Source organism: Sinocyclocheilus grahami, unplaced genomic scaffold (genome assembly GCF_001515645.1).
Source record: "Sinocyclocheilus grahami isolate Dianchi unplaced genomic scaffold, SAMN03320097.WGS_v1.1 scaffold106.1, whole genome shotgun sequence".
Classification (NCBI taxonomy): Eukaryota; Metazoa; Chordata; class Actinopteri; order Cypriniformes; family Cyprinidae; genus Sinocyclocheilus; species Sinocyclocheilus grahami.
This window is the reverse complement of record NW_015505285.1, coordinates 2,520,717-2,541,439: the sequence shown is the minus strand read 5'-3', so window position 1 is coordinate 2,541,439 and position 20,723 is coordinate 2,520,717. Positions and strand designations below refer to the sequence as shown.

Below are 20,723 nucleotides of genomic sequence, written 5' to 3'. Positions count from 1 at the left end.
AGACCACAGTGATTTGACAAAGGAAATGCCAGCAGATATTTTTGACATGAAAAAAAAGTGCTGGTATGTGATTTTAAGATTATATTTACTGAGTATTAACAGGGAGGGTTTAAATATTCCAAAATTATGTTCCAAAACAGACAAGCTAATGCCAGCAGCCCTCTCAAATATGTTTATAATGCAATAAGCCAGTCTTCAAAAAACCTTGATAGGATGATCAGGACCGTAACACAAAGTAGTATGATTTATTGATTATGACAGATCATGACTGTACAATTTCCATGTATTACACAACAAGCAAGTTAATCTCCATATGATGCTGAGTCCTGTCCACATGGTGAATGTATCATTCGTGATGGTGCTGTGCAAACAGGATGTGTCTTTTACCAATGTGAATGCTTGTAATGTAAATTATTTATATTACACTCTTACTCACTTCACATTGTGTGGGTCTCCACAGAAGTTGTAGACAAGCTATACATAAACTTAAGGCATAAGGCAGTTCAGATAAGTTGTGTTCTCAGGCGTCCCCTCTCTGAAGTTGCTCAAGTTTCCTCTGCCTGGCACATAAGTCTCTGGCCTAGTGTAATTGCTTCCAGCTGTTTTTCCCTCTGTGTTTAAGCTTTTGGATCTGCTGTACAGTAACCAGGATTTAAAGGGGACATATCATGGAAAACACAGACATACTTTAACATTTACAGCAGTTTATTTTATTTGGGAAAAAAGTATACTTTTTATTCATCAAGGACACATTAACAGTGGCAGTAAAGATATTTATGATGTTACAAAAGATTTCTGTTTCACATACATGCTATTTTTGTACTTTGATTCATCAAATAATTTAATTGGATTCATTAAAAAAAATGCATTCCACAAAAATATTAAGCAGTGTTAAACTGTTTTCAAAATGTGTAATAATAAGAAATGTTTCTTGAACACCAAATAAGCATGGTAGAATGATTTCTGAAGAATCATGTGCCACTGAAGACTGGAGTAATGACTGCTGAAAATTCAGCTTTGACATAGAAGTTTTAAAATGTAATTATATTTATCAATGTTGCTGTTTTTACTGTATTTTGATCAAATCATTGCAGCCTTTTTGAGCATTACAGACTTCTTTGGGTGTGGGGGGGGGGGGGGGGGGGGGGGGGGGGGGGGGGGGGGGGGGTATATGGTTATATATGTATATATATATATATTCTAAGCATCCAAATAAAATAATAGTAAAATGTCTGTTTAACGTTCAATATAAACGGCTAAAAGTGATTGTCTGAGGTTCCTGTAACTGGACTACAGACTCATGGTCCCTCCTCTCACTCAGCGCTTCTCATCTCTCCAACAGTAGCTTACTGGCACTTCCTTCTCTGATGGTCAATGTTTCTGCTCTTGATGATGAGCTTTATCTATTAGGTCGATGTCTTCTGTGCAACAGTAACGTTAGCCTAATTCACATTTGGCAACATGTTGAAGGTGGTTGTTGAATCCGCCAAAGGAATTCCTAAAAAGACACTTGGAATTCCAGATCCTATAGCAGGAGTCATCTTTAAGGGTAAGACTTCACGTTTTCCCCTCAAGGAGTTACTATTATTATTTATGTATTTATTCGCATTTAATGAGTTCAATTGTGCGTTTGAAAAGCTAGTTAAACTTAATTAAAAAAGTTAACGGAGTTTAACTATAAGGCTGAGTTGTCGATGTCTTTTTAAATATATGTAAAAAATATTACGTTTTCTAAAGCAACTTTTTTTCTCATACTTTTGCGATGGGTTTGTTTACATGTAAAAGAACAGCAAATTCCCTTATAAGGGCTTGGAATGATCCATCGTTAGGGAAACACGCGTGTCCCTCCCATAGGCATTGTAAAAAAAAAAATATTTGCAGTTATATTGAAAATGTGCAGTTATTTCAGCCTTAATATTAAATTTGACTTTGGTGGGGTTTTTTTAGGTATTCCTGTATATAGCACATTTTTTACATTGTAGTCCCTAAAACTAAATATAGGCTAATGTATAAACAAAGAATGAAATGAATAAAATGATATTTTAAATATACATTCAGAGTTACTGTGAAGCTGTTATATTAATATCATAGCTGATGTAGTTTGATTGGTCATAATATAGTTAAAGAGACTTGACGGCTTACTTATTTCAATTTACAGGAGAAAAAAAGAAAACAAAAACCATTGACAAAGAATTAAATCCTGTGTGGAATGAGGTCAGTAGTACAAGTCATAGTGGTTTCTGTTTTGTTGGACACTAAAATGATGTCTTTTAAATCAATGCATCTAAGATGTGAATATAACCAAGACCTGATTTTGCCATTTCAGATTATTGAGTTTGATTTGAAAGGTACCCCATTGGATTCCTCTTCATTCATTGATGTGGTTGTGAAAGACTATGAAACCATTGGAAAAGACAAGTATGTTTGCATCCATCACTGTTTGGGCCTTTGTGGATTCTAACAAGCCATAAAATGGCGAGCATAGTGAAAGAAAATATATTTCTTTACATTTCTGCTGGTGAAGGTGGTGTAAGTGGTATTCTGCATTTGCTAAGTGGGTGTGGTGGGTTTCCCTGCAATCATTTCACACAATCATTTCACACTGTGTGTAAATATGACTGCAGTTGAAATCACTGCAGTGTAAATGATAAACCTAAGGGAGCCTTGTACTTTTGAAAAAGCTCTGTGAACTTTTAGGAGCAGCAGTGGGTTAGTGAGATTAGTTAGTGGAGTGCAGAGTTAGAAATGAAAGCCTTTAAAACCCACTGCCACACCCAACTACCTTGTCTTAACTTGCTGAGTTATGCTGGCGAGAAACTCTAAGCAGTCCAAATTAGCACCTTAGCTGAGTCCTTTAAAAGGCTTGTTAGATACACATGCAGTCAAACCTAGCTGGGTCTTAAACTAGTGAGCATTTGGTTTGGATCAGAAGGCAGTTCTTTCTTCCATGTGGCAAGTTTTACTGTGCAAAGTCTGCCATGATAATGCACTTTCCATGAGTCACGCAGATGACTTCTCCACAGCTTTTTTTTTTTTTTAGTTTGCAGACTTTCATACGTTTGCACATACTTGCTGAAGTTTTGTATTCTTTGTTTCCACAGGCTAGAGAGTAACATAGCAACACGTGTATAAAGAAAAAAAAGGTTAACTTGTGAAAACTTGCTTGATTTCAGTGTTGACAGGCATTTAAGAATGATGAAATCTTTTTAAATTCACAATTGCCTTTGGCCTTATTTGGGAATTTAAATGTGATTTTGTAGAGGAAATTTATTGGAAGGAAATTCAGGAAGTTTATCCTGAATTTATCCTCATCATAGTTTATGACTCATAAGTAAATCATGTGCACAGTTTCTTTTTTTTTTCTTTTATATATTTTGGACGTGTTCTTTAGGCCTATGTTAAGTCCGTTTCTGAAGACCACAGTGATTTGACAAAGGAAATGCCAGCAGATATTTTTGACATGAAAAAAAAGTGCTGGTATGTGATTTTAAGATTATATTTACTGAGTATTAACAGGGAGGGTTTAAATATTCCAAAATTATGTTCCAAAACAGACAAGCTAATGCCAGCAGCCCTCTCAAATATGTTTATAATGCAATAAGCCAGTCTTCAAAAAACCTTGATAGGATGATCAGGACCGTAACACAAAGTAGTATGATTTATTGATTATGACAGATCATGACTGTACAATTTCCATGTATTACACAACAAGCAAGTTAATCTCCATATGATGCTGAGTCCTGTCCACATGGTGAATGTATCATTCGTGATGGTGCTGTGCAAACAGGATGTGTCTTTTACCAATGTGAATGCTTGTAATGTAAATTATTTATATTACACTCTTACTCACTTCACATTGTGTGGGTCTCCACAGAAGTTGTAGACAAGCTATACATAAACTTAAGGCATAAGGCAGTTCAGATAAGTTGTGTTCTCAGGCGTCCCCCCTCTGAAGTTGCTCAAGTTTCCTCTGCCTGGCACATAAGTCTCTGGCCTAGTGTAATTGCTTCCAGCTGTTTTTCCCTCTGTGTTTAAGCTTTTGGATCTGCTGTACAGTAACCAGGATTTAAAGGGGACATATCATGGAAAACACAGACATACTTTAACATTTACAGCAGTTTATTTTATTTGGGAAAAAAGTATACTTTTTATTCATCAAGGACACATTAACAGTGGCAGTAAAGATATTTATGATGTTACAAAAGATTTCTGTTTCACATACATGCTATTTTTGTACTTTGATTCATCAAATAATTTAATTGGATTCATTAAAAAAAATGCATTCCACAAAAATATTAAGCAGTGTTAAACTGTTTTCAAAATGTGTAATAATAAGAAATGTTTCTTGAACACCAAATAAGCATGGTAGAATGATTTCTGAAGAATCATGTGCCACTGAAGACTGGAGTAATGACTGCTGAAAATTCAGCTTTGACATAGAAGTTTTAAAATGTAATTATATTTATCAATGTTGCTGTTTTTACTGTATTTTGATCAAATCATTGCAGCCTTTTTGAGCATTACAGACTTCTTTCTAAAGCATACAAAAAATCCTACAGATCCCAAATGGTATTGTATGTACATTTGTAGACAAAGGAAGCTATTTTTATAGTAATATTTCATAAAAAAAAATGTATGTACAATACAAAAGCCACTGCAAGTTTTGAAATTCTTTTTCAAAACTTATTTTTTAGATTCAGACATGCTTTCTAAATGTTATGAAATAATAGGGTTGTGTAAATACAAGGATGCTGTTTTATTCTTGACCTCCATATTTTCCCCATGTCGAAACCTGGTGGTTGAGCTCACCCAAGCTAAGTCACCCTGATTAATCAGCCATTGCAATACTATAAATTATCTCTTTCATGTATCTTTGTGAGCTCTTAGTCAGAGTTCTGACTGGACTTGTCCTGGGTGAGAAAAGCAGAAATCAAACCGAAAAATGTCATCTTTATTGTATTTCCAATTTTCACCCTATTCTGAAAACTTCCATTATGAAAACTTTCTCTGGTGTTGTTTCACTGCTTAAAATCAATTTATACTCGATTTTATACTCTATATGCGAGAGTTGCTTAAACTGTATGTCCAGTTTGTGTAAATATTTTAGTTTGCTTCCCTGTTTGTTTAGTATTGTTTTCTTCTACTTTCTAGATTTATTGGTTCGGCAAAGATCTCTCTTAAAGAACTGGCTGCTGGTCAGACCAGATCTCTTCCTTCCAAGAATATTCCTCTAATTAATGAGAAGAAACAGGAAATTGGGGTAAATATGTTTGTACAGTATGGCCTAAAACAAAAATAATGATGCTGACTAACATAGAATAATTTAGTATAACTATTCTAACTGCATTTCTCTGCATTTACTACTTTAGGCAACTATCAGTTTAACGATTGGTTATGAGCCTCCTGCAAGTACTGTCCCGAACCCAAATGATCAAAACATGGGAGATGGCCAAACTGGAGAAACTGCAGGTATTTTTATTTTCCTACATATTACTGTCCTACATAAACTGTTGTTCTTTTTTAAACCAGTTGGGTTAGACTGCCCTACAGAACTGCAGGAAGATTTTAGGCATTTGTGTTTACATACTGTATGGAAATGATTGATGCAAATGAGAGACAGAACATGGATCACTCACAAACAAAAAGGACACTCTACCAGAGCCTGCCACATTGTCTCTGTGTGCCTAACAATAATGATGATTCACATTTTAACTATGCTGCAAAACTAGTTCATTCAGAAATCAATACAATATTGCAGTCAAAGGTACTCTATCAATGCATTAACACGTAACCGCCCACATTTACATATCAACACCTACGTATACAGTATTCATCAGCTTGGCAAAGCTTTGCTTAGTGAAGTTAACATAAGTCATTGACATCTAGGTGTCTTAAAGGTACAGTAGCAAAAACGGGGGTCACTGGGCCATTACCTTTTTACAGGGTGTCTGCGGGTCCTTAAAAAGTCTTAAATAACGTTTTACTAATATAAGGCCTTAAAAAGTCTTAAAATGTCTTAAATTCGGATTCGATGGGTCTTAAATATTTTTGGTCTCATTACCGCTAAAATTTCTTAAGTCTGACGGACCTAATGACTTTACAATCATTGGACAGACCGAAGATTTTTTCTTCCCGCGGTAAATTACTGCGTCATCAGAGAGAATTGCAGTAATTTAGCAGAATACAAGCTCGCGCTGAGGCTCACTCTGTTTGTCTCGAGACTTCAGAACAAATTAGCGTGACAGCACACATAAACTCAGAAGAAACACTGAGGTAAAAATTCAAAATTTTTAGTTTATTCATAACATGATATATTTAAATAACACCATGACAAGTGAGCTATTTTACTCAATATTCTCACAATGCAAAAAAATAAACATTCAAAACACCTACAGAGTGCACGCATTACGTGAAGTCTAGTGTGAGTGCGCTCTGCCTGATCTCTGCATGATTCAGTTTATTAAGATACATTCAGAATGATCACAAATACAAGACATGGATGTTTAATATATCAAAACATTATTTATGCATTTGTAACTGCAGGTTGAATGCATTCATGTTCTGCATTAAACTGTGTGTAAACATTGTCTGCTGACATGAAAAGTTCACTGTATATCATAGAAATAAATACCATTTATTACAGCATTGCTATTTTGTTTTCTTTTTACTTTATACACATTAAATATTACATATACATTTATGTAATAAAATGTGTATTTCCATTACAGGTTTAGATCTTAAATTTCATATAAGGTGGTATTAAAAAGGTCTTAAAAAGTCTTAAATTTAACTTGCTCAAGTCTGCAGAAACTCTGTTTTAAGTAGTACACCTTTGTATCTTATTTAACCCCTAAAGGGAGCATATTAGTCCCTTAAATGTACATATTATTTTTTAAAGTATAATCTTTTTAAGTGGGAGAACTTGCACAATTGGTGGCTGACTAAATACTTTTTTTCCCCACTGTAAATGGTACATATTGATTGTATTTTGAAAGTATACCCACCCCAGTTCAGAATTGTATTTTTTATATTATTTTTATATATTTATTTATGATTTTTTATTTATGTATTTTTTATATATATGAATTGTATTTTTTATATTATTTTTATATATTTATTTATGATTTTTATTTATGTATTTTTTATATATATGTTTATGTATAAATCTGTTGACTTTGCTTCTAGTTGGTGAAGAGGAGAAAGGTGTTGATAGTGATGAAGATGCAGGTGATGTGGCTGAGCCAGGGGCACCTGGAGTTTCTCCTTCTGGACAGCCAAAAAAGATGGTCCGTACAACTCGGAAGCGACAAAGAACTTTGGCCAACAAACCCCAAGATTTCCAGGTATGTATTCCTCTTGCTGAACATCCTATCTGAGAAGTTGGTGAGCTTTAATCTGCTGACATTGTTATTTTCACTTAGATCCGTATTCGAATAATTGAGGGTCGACAGTTACCCGGCAATAACATAAAGCCAGTCGTCAAAGTAAGTGTGTGCGGACAGACACACAGAACGAGGATCCGAAGAGGAAACAATCCATTCTTTGATGAGGTATTTTGGTTTTTAATGTGCCCATCTGACTTTGTCTGCTTTCGCTTCACTCTGCACTGCACTTGTTTTGGCTAAAATCCTCCTGGCCCACTTCCTTTCTTTTTCCCTGCTATTTCTGTCTCTCTCACACTTGCCTCAGTGAGTCTACAATCTCTTAATTTCACATACATATTCGGTTGCGGCTACTTTAAAGGGGTCATATGATGTTGCTAAAAATAATATTATTTTGTGTATTTGTTGTAATGAAATGTGTTTATGTGGTTAAATTTTCAAAAAACACATTATTTTCCACATACTGTACATTATTGTTTCTCCTCTATGCCCCACCTTTCTGAAACGCGTCGAGTTTTACAAAGCTCATCGGTCTGAAAAGCGAGGTGTGCTCTGATTGGCCAGCTATCTAGTGCGTTGTGATTGGCCGAATACCTCAAGCGTGTGACGGAAACGTTACGCCCCTTACCATACTGTGATGCCGTGTCCCGGAGCGACGAGACAAAAACAATAAAACCCATTATAAACGAGGCATTTGTTGCATCCAGTGGGGACATAATTACGGATTATAATGACTTATACTGTCTTTTTACACGTTGCGTTGCATCGCGCCACGTAAACATAAAACCATGTCTGCATTTGTGATCGGAGAAACGACAAACAACAAGCGCTACTCTACACTGCTCAAACCTCGCATTTGAATCATCAGTGGCAAATTCTTTAAATATGAAAACGTACTTACAGGCTGTGAGTCAGATCAGACGGCATTGTAGTCTACTCTACCAGGATCAGGAAACAGTCCTCCATAAAATGCGCTGCACACATCTGAATGTTTGGGTTGAACTGTTCTGGAACAGTGTTGTAAATAAAACTTAACCTCTGATTTCTAGTCGTGTCCTCTTTTGGAAGGCCAAACAAAGTATTTTCGCTTTCGCAACGAAACACGCAGCGTCTTCACGACAAGGAGGCGGCGGTGGCAGCAACAATAAAGTTATGTCTTCTTTCTTTGCGTGAACATTTGGGCGGTGTTACGCAAATCTTCCCATATCGTGACGTAGACATGTGGGGGCGTGTTTAAACAAGGTGTTTTAGGAGGGCGTGGACCAGTCTTAACTTTTATAAAGAATATCTCTTTGGGTTTGAGACTTTAGTCTTTGCAACTTTAGGGATCTTATCTATTCACGAAAAGCTTGTAACACTCCAAAGAGAAAGGAAAACTTGAAATAGCATCATATGACCCCTTTAACCAAAAATTCTGTTTCTATTTGCATTTCATGGCCTGTGAGAGTCCTGTGTTGTGAATATAATTTAATTTAGATGATGTTTCCACAGATTTTCTTCTACAATGTCAACATGCTGCCTTCTGAACTTTTTGATGAGAGCATCATGATTCGGGTAAGATGGGTCTTGAGATGATCCTGGCACTATACGATCTCCAAAAGTAGAGAATGTTTTCCTTGATCAGCATTCTATCAACCAATCAATCATAGCCCCCAACCCTATGCCTAACATTAAAATCTGAAGACACTGATTGGTTGATAACAATGTTGTTCCTGGATCAAACCAGGATGAGGATACAGGGACATGTCCTACCTGTGCAAATCATGTTAAGTAAATAGTTTTATATTTGCTGCTAAGAGAGTTTGTACTTTCATCACTAGTTGTATTATATGTAGACCATGGTTGCAGCTTTTTACTGTCTGTCTTTTAATAGATATATTTCTCTCTTAAATCTAGGTGTATAATGCCTACTCCCTTAGAGCAGACAGTCTTATGGGGGAGTTTAAGGTATGCTTTCATATAATCCATGCAATCCTAATGTCAGTTGAATATATTTTTCCATGTTTTTATGACTTGGTTCGAATCTTAATATCTAATTCATATCAAGCATTTCTGAAGACTGCTTTGATGTTGAGTATACAGTATGTCCTTACAAACTCTTTCAAACCTTGTTTTAACAGCTGGATGTTGGCTATGTCTATGATGAGCCTGGTATGTAAAGAGTTTGGCTGTTGGATTCTGAACTGTAAATTGTGCAACACAATGAAAATTGTGTAATGTTAAACGTTTAAAAAATTCTCACGCCAGTACATATTCATATTAGGTAATCTGTGGTGTGTCTCTGACAGGCCATGCAATTTTGAGGAAATGGTTACTTCTAAGTGACCCTGATGACTCAATCTCTGGAGCCAGAGGTTACCTGAATGTCAGTATGTTCATAGTAGGCACTGGAGACGAGCCACCGGTAAGCTCACTCTGTTCATTCTGTGCCATAGTCTTATGGGCAGCGCTCCGTATGTTGCTGCTCCCCTCTTTCTCCTTCCTATTGTTTCTGTCTTTTATCTATACTGTCCAAGGGGTAAAAAAGGCCAGAAATAATATACTTTTTTTTTTATTTTCAGTTCCTGAATTTGAATTCAATTTAAAATGAGGAACCAAATGGATTGTGAAAATATGGACATTTTGTATTTAATTTTCTGCATGAATTACCATAAACATGTTTAAAAATATTGCCATTTATATTTGGGGAAAATTAGAGCATTAATTGGGAAATTAGGAAATTAACTGTTCTTTGTTCATCCACCCTGGTAAATTTATTAAGTAAAGATGCAAATATTTTTTTATATTATTAATTATCTATTAATACAAATATATTAAAGAAAAATAGAATTAATGTGTTGTCCAAAAATAAACAAACAAACTGTATTTTGCGTAAAAACGATGTGTGATATCCATTATTAACTTGTTGGTCAGGTGGAAAAGCGAGAAGCCAATGAGGAACAGGATGACATTGAAAGTAACTTGCTGCTGCCAGCTGGAGTCGCTTTACGATGGGCTACGCTGAGTCTAAAAATCTACCGTGCTGAAGACATGCCACAAAGTAATCATGACTGCAACACACAGCTGCAATTCTATATACTCCTATTTCTATTCCCATAGTCAGTAACATGCATCTTTTGTCACTTCATTTTCAGTGGATGATGCATTTGCCCAGACAGTAAAGAACATATTTGGTGGAACAGATGATAAGAAAAATTTGGTGGATCCTTTTTTAGAAGTCAGTTTTGCTGGCAAAAAGGTAAAAACAAAAAAGATGTTATTGATGTTTATTGTTAAAAAATAGGACTGATTGGTAAAGAACTGTGATGACTTGCTTCATTTTGGTCTTTTAAGGTGTGTACAAAGATCGTAGAGAAGAATGCCAATCCAGAGTGGAATCAGCTGATTCACCTGCAGGTTAAGGTAGGAAGGGCGCTAACCTGGAAACTAGGTTAATAGGTTAATAAAACTGAATACATATCAGATTCAATAAATCAAAAGTAACAATTTTTATGTAAAATGCCTAGACTGCTTTATAAAACAGTAAACAGTGGTGGCTGAAGTCTAACACACAAAGTGAATATTTCTTCAATTTTTCCTTTTAGTTCCCATCAATGTGTGAACGCATCAAACTTACTGTATTTGACTGGTAAGTTCTTTATATGACTGATAACTTTACAGCTCTGACATACTGTATACTGTACACTACAGTAAGGTTTGTAAGATTTTTAATGCTTTGAAAGAATTCTCTTATGCTTACCAAGGCTGCATTTATTTGATTACATATTCAGTGAAAACAGTAAGATTGTGAAATATTATTACTACTTCAAATGACCATTTTCTATTTTAATGTATTAAATGTATTAAAATGTATATTATGAATTTTCAGCTGTCATTACTCCAGTCTTCAGTGTCACATGATCCGTCAGAAATAATTCTAATATGCTGATGTGGTGCTTGACTCTTGACTCTTGCTTTTTTCAGGGATCGGCTGTCAAGGAATGACGTTATTGGGACCACATACCTTAATCTGACGAAAATAGCGTCATCTGGGGGCGAAATTGAGGGTAGGGTTATCTGTTTGTGTCTCATGAGGTGCAGGTTTGAAGTCATTTAGATTTTAGATCTGAATATTAATGAAGTATCATATAATTTTTCCTTCACAATACAAACTTCATTTTAAAATAGAATTTGCATAACAGAACTTTCGGATAAAGGCTTACTGTCGAAACAGTATGTATCCTGTCTAAAACTCAGTTTCTTCACCAGAATCACCCTCAGAAAATGGACTGCCTCCTTCCTATAATGGTATTGGGAATCTTATTAAATCTTATTAAATCTCTAAATTGTATTATATTTTAAAATTTGTTTAAGTTTATTTTATTAATATACTTAAAAAGTAAATGTTGTGTTAAATGTTCAGCATTTGACAAGTCAGCTTTCGGCAACTTCAGACACAAGTTTGGGGTGTTGAGAACAGCAGCTAAGAGTGTTTGAAAAACCTGTCTGAAAACAGTCATTATTTGCAGTTACATTTGGTGGCACCGTTGGTGTAGAATTTACACACTTTTGTTTGTTAAAATTGGATGTATATTCGCATTCCTAATAAAATGGAATATCAATATTTTTATGGTTTTTAAGTTTCAGTTGTCTTGTTGATTTACTGGTCATCTCAAAATATCTCTAACCAATTTATTAAATTTTTTCAGTGGACACCACAGAATCTGAGGTTGGATTTCTTCCAGCTTTTGGGCCTTGTTATGTTAACCTTTATGGAAGTCCAAGAGAATTTACTGGTCTACCTGACCCATACGAGGATCTGAATTACGGCAAGGTGAGTGTTGTAAAAAAAAAATGCTGTGCTGGGGGATTGGTGAGAGCTACAATAAAAATTGAATAAATACTGACCAACCCCAGGAACAATCTGAGAAGGAAAACATTTCTGCAACTCCTTGACTTTGAAGACAATATTATTTTTATGCACTGTTTGCTTTGCATAAAAAATTGAACAAACAACACATGCAGCCATTTTAAATTCACACCATCAGTCGTCGGTTACACAATCCATGGCAGTTGTCAGAACTGTTAAACTCGGTCTGTGTGTTTCAGGGTGAAGGGGTGGCGTATCGGGGGAGGGTTTTGATCGAGCTCTCCACTCAACTGGATGACAAAACTGACAAGAAAGTGGAAGACATTTCAAACGATGACATTTTGGTGGCACAGGTAACCGCAAACATGTTTCACACCATTGCTTCATGGAATAAACATTCTTCTAAATATATTTTTTACATTGATTACAAAAGACTAGGGTATTGAGATCACAATCATTATTTTTGCAGAACAGTACTAAAAATTCTTGTTTTACATACTTTTACTGTGCAGAAGTACCAGCGGAGAAGGAAGTATTCCTTATGTGCCGTGTTCCACAGTGCCTGCATGCTTCAGGAGCCTGGAGAACCTATTCAGTTTGAGGTCAGCATTGGAAACTATGGAAATAAACTGGACTCCACATGCAAACCTCTGGCCTCCACCACTCAGTTTAGCTGTGCTGTTTTCGATGGTGACTTTCTCAACGGATACAAATAGTCCAAATGTGAGCCACTTGAGACTTGAGACTTATTTTGTTCAGAATTGTTTGTGTTTCTCCATAGGAAATCGCTATTATTACTTGCCCTGGGCTGATTCTAAGCCTGTTGTCATCCTCACATCTTTCTGGGAGGACATAAGTCACCGTTCGGATGCGGTGAACATCATTCTCTACATTTCTGACCGACTGGTACGATTTTAATGCATTTTCATGCCATGGAGCAAACAGATAAAGAATTCAGAGCAGTCACATATTTTGTATGCCTCTTTCTTTAGCAATCCAACATTGTCTCTCTGAAGACGGCGCTTCTGGCTAAAGTGTCTGACTCCCGCCTTGCTGAGATTTGGCTGAAACTTATCACCCAACTCATCGATGACCTTTCTAGGTAAATCCCAGAGGCTAAACTTTCTTATCTTCCTCTGTTTTATTACTTAGAGTTGCCCTTGGAGCAGTCTTGAACTCAACAACAAAATTACTAAAGAAATTGTTTGTTGACAGGATGTTTTTATAATTGAAGAAAATATGAAATAGATGCATTGGGATGATAATCAAATAATTTTGATTCATATTTAATTAAACAATTGAACCATATTGTCGATAAAAATATATCCAAAATTTGCACATAGTCCAGTGTCTCTAAAATGCAAAAAAAACAAACAAAAAGAACTATATCTGTATGCCATTTCAGAGAAAGTACAATGGACTACATTTTTTGTCAAAAAACAAAAACTATGACTAAAACAACAACAAAAAGGTCAAATGTAAAAAATGTGAAACCGAACACTGCCTTGAGACTAACTTTCTTTGCTTACCATGTCAGACGTGTGATTAACTTGAATCTTGTTGCTATTAGTTACCAGTTACCAGATTTGGAGGGCAAGTCGAATCTGACAGCGCTTGATATTCAGATCAAGAATCTGCGTGGCAAAACCATGGCCAGTGTCAAAGAGGCGGCCATTCGTATGAGGGAGGAGGCTGTTGATGTTAGAGCCACAATGCCTGATATAGAGGACTGGCTGGAGCGACTACAACAGATCACAGAGGAGGTTTGGCATTGCCTCATGTGACACTAATCTTATACTACTGAGTTAGAGTTTGTAAGCAGAAGGGAATGTTGTATATCCAAAAGTCAAATATACATAATCAAAAGCCCTATGAACATTCACATGTTTGTTGAAATTCACAATACAGCCTCAGAACAGTATGCCTGATGTTATCATATGGATGCTGAGAGGAGAGAAACGTGTGGCCTACGCCCGAATCCCAGCCAATCAGGTTCTCTACTCCACCCACAGTGAGCAGGCCGTCGGCAAGTACTGTGGCAGGATGCAAAGTGTCTTTATGCAGGTAAAAAGGACCATTTTGAAATTGGTGCTACAACATGAGGGTGGTTGACACATTACATGTCCATGACTCTTTTATTACTCAACATGAAGATTTCAGGTTTAAGTGTTCATGCATGTATAAAGATGTATATTTTAGGTCATTTTGCTGGTGAATCTTTCTTTCAATCACAATTTTAATTTTTAAAATACAAATATTCAATGTAGTCACACTAATTGTTACTTATTATTAAGTATAATATAAGTATAATAATTATAGAAAATAAATCATATTTAATTAAAGCAAAGACACACAAATCTTCTGACTTTGATCAGTTTGCCAATATTTTTTTTGGTAGACATGCTGTAAGAATAAACCTGTAGTTATGTATTTGTCATATGAGAAAGAAACAAATATACTCATATGAAAAAAAATATCATTTTTGATGAAGTCATGAGAGTAAAGTATCAAAGATGTGACTTAGCAGTTAACGCACATGCATGCAATACCAGTTTGTGTCAAGCTCACATTTCCCAATCCCATTCTCTCATTATTTCCTAATAATCCAGATTCAATTGAAAAAAGAAAAAAAAGCGATTAAATGTAAACTTGTTGTTTTCAGTACCCAATGGACAAAAACAAAGGTCTCAAGATCCCCGTGCAGCTGCGTGTGAACATGTGGTTGGGTCTGTCTGCACATGAGAAGAATTTCAACAGCTTTGCAGAGGGAACGTTCAGTGTGTATGCAGAGATGGTTAGTAAAAGTGAACACTGAAGTGAAACCTATATAATATTAACATTTGTTGTGTGGAACTTCCCTCAGCAACACTATGATGACCCTTTCTGTTCTCTTGTGTTAGTACGAGAATCAGGCTCAAGTTTTTGGGAAGTGGGGAACCACGGGTCTAGTTGGCCGGCATAAGTTTTCAGACTTGACAGGAAAAGTAAAACTGAAGCAGGAACGTTTCATGCCACCCCGGAGCTGGGAGTGGGAAGGAGACTGGTTGATTGACCCCGAGCGCTGGTAAGCCATATATGAATGCATGTTTTCAATATAAATATGTATTTTGCTATGATTAGCATGGTTGTTGAACTTTACTTTTTAGCACCCACTCAGCTTAAACTACACTGCACTGGAAACAAGTATTAATCAGTATTTGGACTTTTTCAAGTAAATTATATCTAAATTATTTATACACCATTCATTCACTTGATAAGCAAAATTATGTAAATTAATAAAAAATATATATTAAATTAAGTTTATTTTTCTTATCGCATCTCTTGTTTTAAGAATAAACCTTACTAAAGATTGTTACATTTTTGCACAAACAATTTGCTAATGTGGTAAGAAAAATAAATCCTAAAAATAAACATAATTTGATATTTGAAATTCAATTTTGATTCTCAGATAAATGTATCTATTTTTTAAAGAATGTTTAAATATTTTTATACTAATGTACTGTGCTTGTTCTGTAAACTTTTTGAATAGGATAGGTACAAGGTCCCAAAAATTCAAAAAAATACAGTAAAAATGTGAAATATTATTACAATTCATAATAACTATTTTCTATTTTAATATATTTTAAAATGTAATTATTAATAATCTAATATGCTGATTTGTTGCTGAAGAATCATTTCTTATTATTATCCGTGTTAAAAACAGTTGTACTGCTTAATGTTTTTTTTTAAACCATGATATTTAAAAAAAAAAAAAGATCAGGATTCACTGATAAATAATTAAAGCATTTATTTGAAATAGAAATCATTTGTAACATTATAAACATATTTACTGTCACATTTGATCAATTTCATGTATCCTTGCTAAATAAAAGTATTAATTCATATACATTTTATAATAAAAAAAAATACTGAACCCATACTGGGGTAGAATGGTAGTCTATGTAATTAGTGATTTTGTGGTATAAGTAAAGTGGGTTAGAGTCTATTTAGCTCTTTCTAGCACACAATCAGAGAAAATTGTGGTAGTTGGCATACAGCCGTAGTCAGCCATGCTGTAACATAAACATAGTCTCTGCCAGGCTCTCTCTACTGTGTTTATATAGTCGGCTCATTTTTTACTCTTCCAGGCCTCTTGCACTGACCCCACTCCCAGCCCTGTACTGTGTCATGGCCTTGGCTCAGTGTTTGTTTGACTGTTTTGTGTGTGCTGAAATAAATGTGACGCTAACGCCCTAGCTGTGTGTTCTGTGCTTGACTCAGTCTGCTTACAGAAGCTGACGCAGGACATTCTGAATTCACAGATGAGGTCTACCAAAACGAAACTCGCTTCCCTGGTGGTGAATGGAAACCTGCTGCTGAACCTTTTACTGATGTGGTGAGAGAACCAGCAACATTTAATGTCACATTCAGCATGTAGATATTTCAGTTTTACATTTGAATTCTGAAAATAGTATGGAAATTTGAAGCAGCCGTATTTTTCCCAACTTCCTGTGACCTCATAGAAAGTTCACTGGGTGGTAACACAAATGACAAAAATCTGATTAGTGAATTATTGGCTCATTCTCATGTTTCAATGTATTCCAATTTATTCATTTTCTTTCTGTGGAACAAAGAAGATGAAGATCATGGGTATCTTTTTAATTACAAAGCACAATAAAATGATCATAAAAGTTTCAGTACAACTATATGAATATGATAGCTTTATATGATGAACATCTGGGTAAGTTCATGAGATAAGCAGTGATGAATGATTCATGAATGAATCATTGATTCTTTTTAATGAATCAGGTTATCCATTTCTGATTCATTCATTCATATTGTGTCTGATTTGGTTTTCAAGTTCAACTTACTGACTCAGTGATCAGTTCAAAGCGGTTCTCGGGTTAATGCCCCACAAAATTATTCAGCAAATAACAATTCATTTAAATTTCAGTTTGTTCATTACACCAAACTATTGTATTGAATGGCTTTAGAAGACTTTTTAATGATACCTTTATGGTTCTTTTATGGTCTTTGTGTACTTGAAATGCTCTTGATTCAAAATGTCACATTTCCCCATGGAAGAAAGAAAGTTATTCATGTTTGGAAAAACATGAGTGTGAGTAAACAATGATAGAATTGTCATTTTTGGGTGAATGTCCACTTCAAGTATTGAATGATGGGATTTGTTCTGTGCAGAATGGAGAGAAGGCCCAGAACCCTCAAGAAATTGAGTGTCCTCCAGGATGGATTTGGGAAGATGACTGGAATTTTGACAGCAACAGGGCAGTGGATGAGAAAGGTCAGGAAGACAGAAGATTTGAATTTCAAATGAATGTTGTTTCTTTTGAAATGTTTCCACTACAATATTAAGCAGCACAATTGTTTTCAACATTGATAATGATAAGAAACCTTGTGACTCTGAAGACTGGAGTAATCCAGGAAGCATCGCTTAGATGATTCCAGTATTTAAACATCTGTTTTCCATTGTTTGTATTGAATGTCAGGATGGGAATATGGTGTCACCATTCCTCCTGATGATAAGCCCAGGTCCTGGGTTGCTGCTGAGAAAATGTACCACATCCATCGCAGGAAAAGATTGGTCCGACCCCGCAGGAAGATATCAGACACACCCACTACAGAGGTTAGGCCTCCTCACTACTGTTACGTTCTGATTTTTAGTTTATAATTTTTCTGATTTTGTGTCATGTTAACTTGTACTGTTTGTCTTGTACTGCAACTGACTTGCACTTCTGATTGAGTATCAGTGAAATTCATTAGTCAAATATTGTCTGCAGTATGAATAATCTATGTTTTCACAACAGAAGAAAGACATTGGCGATGGCTGGGAATACTCGTCTCTGATTGGGTGGAAGTTCCACAGGAAGGAGCGTTCTGCGGACACATTCCGCCGCAGGCGCTGGAGGAGGAAAATGGCACCAGCTGAACGTGTGGGCGCATCGGCTATCTTTAACCTGGAAGGGGCTTTGGTTAGGCCATTTATTGTCTTGAATGACTATCAGAATAGAAAACAAAGTGAAATAGATTCTGTTTTGGGTAGGGGACAGACTTGGACTTATTTGTCTCTAATACAGGATTAAACTGGATTAAAAGTATTATTGTTTAGAATAATTAAAAATGGCATGACTTATTTTAATTAGAACTTCATTTTGAAGGATGTTGAACTTTTTAAAAAGCCACCTCTTCCTCACTTGTTTTTTATTTGCTTATAGGGAATAGATGAGGACGAAAAAGGCAGCAAAAAGGACACGGCTAAACTCTTTGGTGCCAGCACACCCACTGTGTTTTGCAGATTTGACAGTGAGTAATGTTTATTCATCCCTGCTAATTAAAGAACTCCTTCTAAATTCCTTACACTGATTATATCTCTGAGACTAACACACCCCTCCTCTTCCTGACAATCTGCACAAAACAAAACAGCAACAACAACAGTTAGGGAGCCAATAGAAATCCTGAGTGGTGCTGATTAATGCCATTATTATACCAAATTCAGTAGGAAGAGGAAGCACCAAACACCTAGTTGTGCTGCATGGCAGAATTTCCATGGAAACTATAATACTGTTTTAAATGGTTACTGTACATTACCGTTCACAAGTTCAGCAGCCTTTACTCCAGTCTTCAGTGTAATTCTAATATGCTCATTTGATGATATTTTTATGGAAATCGCAAAACATTTTTAAGGATTCTTTACGATGGCCGAGAAGTGCAAAGCAAATCACAATTCTGAAAACAAAATAACAAATTACAAATGCAAATGCAAGTCTAAAAAACAAAATAACAATTCAGAAAGCACAACAACAATTCAGAAAACATTATAACAAGTCAGAAAACACAATGACAAATTCGAAAACAAAATAACAAGTCAGAAAACACAACGACAAATCAGACAAACCGGAAGAGGTAGGTATAGTTTGAGACAGCGCCATTGGTTTGGGATTACTCACCGCTGACTGGACGAGACATCTGTCAATCAACGCATACTGTTTTATAATATACTACAATACTGAAGTGCAGATAATTGCCACTATTTGCAACAAGTAGTATACTTGATAGTAGAAATCCTGCTATTTTAACATAGTGTAAATAGGTATTTGCACTTAGTGTAAATAGCATATTGCTAAAAATACTGCTATTTTCACTTAGTGCAAGTAGAATTAATTGCTAATAGGAGATTTGAAAAGGGAGGGGGAAAAAATTCAGCAAAAGATGGGATCGAACCCGGGTCGATCGCGTCAAAAAGCCAACGACACACACTTATCCATCTGCGCCACTGGAGCTGATGGTTTACTGCCACTTTTAACTAAATGTAAATAGTTATTATTTTTATTCCATAGTAAGGGCAATTCATACAATACATTTCAACTGACCTACTTTAATACCATCTCCGAACTTTCTACCACGACTCTGCTGTTCTTCGGCTGGTTCTTCCCTGTATACGTTGATTGACAGATGTCTCGTCCAGTCAGCGGTGAGTGATCCCAAACCAATGGCGCTGTCTCAAATTATACCTACCTCTTCCGGTTTGTCTGATTTGTCGTTGTGTTTTCTGACTTGTTAATTTGTTTTCAGATTTGTCATTGTGTTTTCTGACTTGTTATAATGTTTTCTGAATTGTTGATGTGTTTTCTGAATTGTTATTTTGTTTTTTAGACTTGCATTTGCATTTGTAATTTGTTATTTTGTTTTCAGAATTGTGATTTGTTTTGCACTTCTCGGTCACCGTAATTCTTTGATGAATATGAAGTTTAGCATTTATTTGAAATAAAAATATTTTGTAACATTGTAAATGTATTTGCAGTCAGTCACTTTTGATCACTTTAATGCATCCTTGCTGAATAAAGTTAGTATACAGGTGCATCTCAATAAATTAGAATGTCGTGGAAAAGTTAATTTATTTCAGTAATTCAACTCAAATTGAGAAACTCGTGTATTAAATAAATGCAATGCACACAGACTGAAGTAGTTTAAGTCTTTGGTTCTTTTAATTTTGATGATTTTGTCTCACATTTCACAAAAACCCACCAATTCACAATCTCAACAAATTAGAATACTTCATAAGACCAATAAAAAAAACATTTTTAGTGAATTGTTGGCCTTCTGGAAAGTATGTTCATTTACTGTACATGTACTCAATACTTGGTTGGGCCTCCTTTTGCATAAATTACTGCATCAGTGCGGCGTGGCATGGAGACAATCAGCCTGTGGCACTGCTCAGGTGTAATGGAAGCCCAGGTTGCTTTGATAGCGGCCTTCAGGTCATCTGCGTTGTTGGGTCTGGTGTCTCTCATCTTCCTCTTGACAATACCCCATAGATTCTCTATGGGGTTCAGGTCAGGCGAGTTTGCAGACCAATCAAGCACAGTAACACCATGGTCATTGAACCAGCTTTTGGTGCTTTTGGCAGTGTGGGCAGGTGCCAAATCCTGCTGGAAAATGAAATCAGCATCTTCAAAAAGCTGGTCAGCAGAAGGAAGCATGAAGTGCTCCAAAAT

The 20,723-nt window shown here is 35.7% G+C and overlaps 1 protein-coding gene across 3 annotated transcripts in view; it reads left to right on the top strand.

Annotated features, from left to right (window-relative positions):
• Positions 1–20,723, top strand: part of myofl (myoferlin like) — a 33,000-nt gene that overhangs the window by 2,103 nt on the left and 10,174 nt on the right. Inside the window, exons 1-32 of one of the 3 annotated variants that reach the window (XM_016276835.1) lie at positions 1,313–1,549; positions 2,159–2,214; positions 2,327–2,418; positions 5,152–5,260; positions 5,370–5,469; positions 7,186–7,343; positions 7,422–7,550; positions 8,874–8,936; positions 9,279–9,329; positions 9,503–9,533; positions 9,671–9,786; positions 10,296–10,422; positions 10,517–10,620; positions 10,716–10,784; positions 10,967–11,010; positions 11,346–11,428; positions 11,631–11,669; positions 12,071–12,195; positions 12,471–12,584; positions 12,744–12,921; positions 13,013–13,137; positions 13,224–13,333; positions 13,637–13,702; positions 13,802–13,994; positions 14,140–14,295; positions 14,894–15,025; positions 15,132–15,295; positions 16,492–16,606; positions 17,410–17,512; positions 17,718–17,854; positions 18,036–18,200; positions 18,444–18,531. In XM_016276835.1, the coding sequence (XP_016132321.1) occupies positions 1,462–1,549; positions 2,159–2,214; positions 2,327–2,418; positions 5,152–5,260; positions 5,370–5,469; positions 7,186–7,343; positions 7,422–7,550; positions 8,874–8,936; positions 9,279–9,329; positions 9,503–9,533; positions 9,671–9,786; positions 10,296–10,422; positions 10,517–10,620; positions 10,716–10,784; positions 10,967–11,010; positions 11,346–11,428; positions 11,631–11,669; positions 12,071–12,195; positions 12,471–12,584; positions 12,744–12,921; positions 13,013–13,137; positions 13,224–13,333; positions 13,637–13,702; positions 13,802–13,994; positions 14,140–14,295; positions 14,894–15,025; positions 15,132–15,295; positions 16,492–16,606; positions 17,410–17,512; positions 17,718–17,854; positions 18,036–18,200; positions 18,444–18,531 (3,430 nt within the window). In that variant the 5' untranslated portion in view covers positions 1,313–1,461. Of the gene's footprint in view, positions 1–1,312; positions 1,550–2,158; positions 2,215–2,326; positions 2,419–5,151; positions 5,261–5,369; positions 5,470–7,185; positions 7,344–7,421; positions 7,551–8,873; positions 8,937–9,278; positions 9,330–9,502; positions 9,534–9,670; positions 9,787–10,295; positions 10,423–10,516; positions 10,621–10,715; positions 10,785–10,966; positions 11,011–11,345; positions 11,429–11,630; positions 11,670–12,070; positions 12,196–12,470; positions 12,585–12,743; positions 12,922–13,012; positions 13,138–13,223; positions 13,334–13,636; positions 13,703–13,801; positions 13,995–14,139; positions 14,296–14,893; positions 15,026–15,131; positions 15,296–16,491; positions 16,607–17,409; positions 17,513–17,717; positions 17,855–18,035; positions 18,201–18,443; positions 18,532–20,723 lie in introns of those variants that run through there. The other 2 variants (XM_016276837.1, XM_016276836.1) reach the window with 2 other exon arrangements.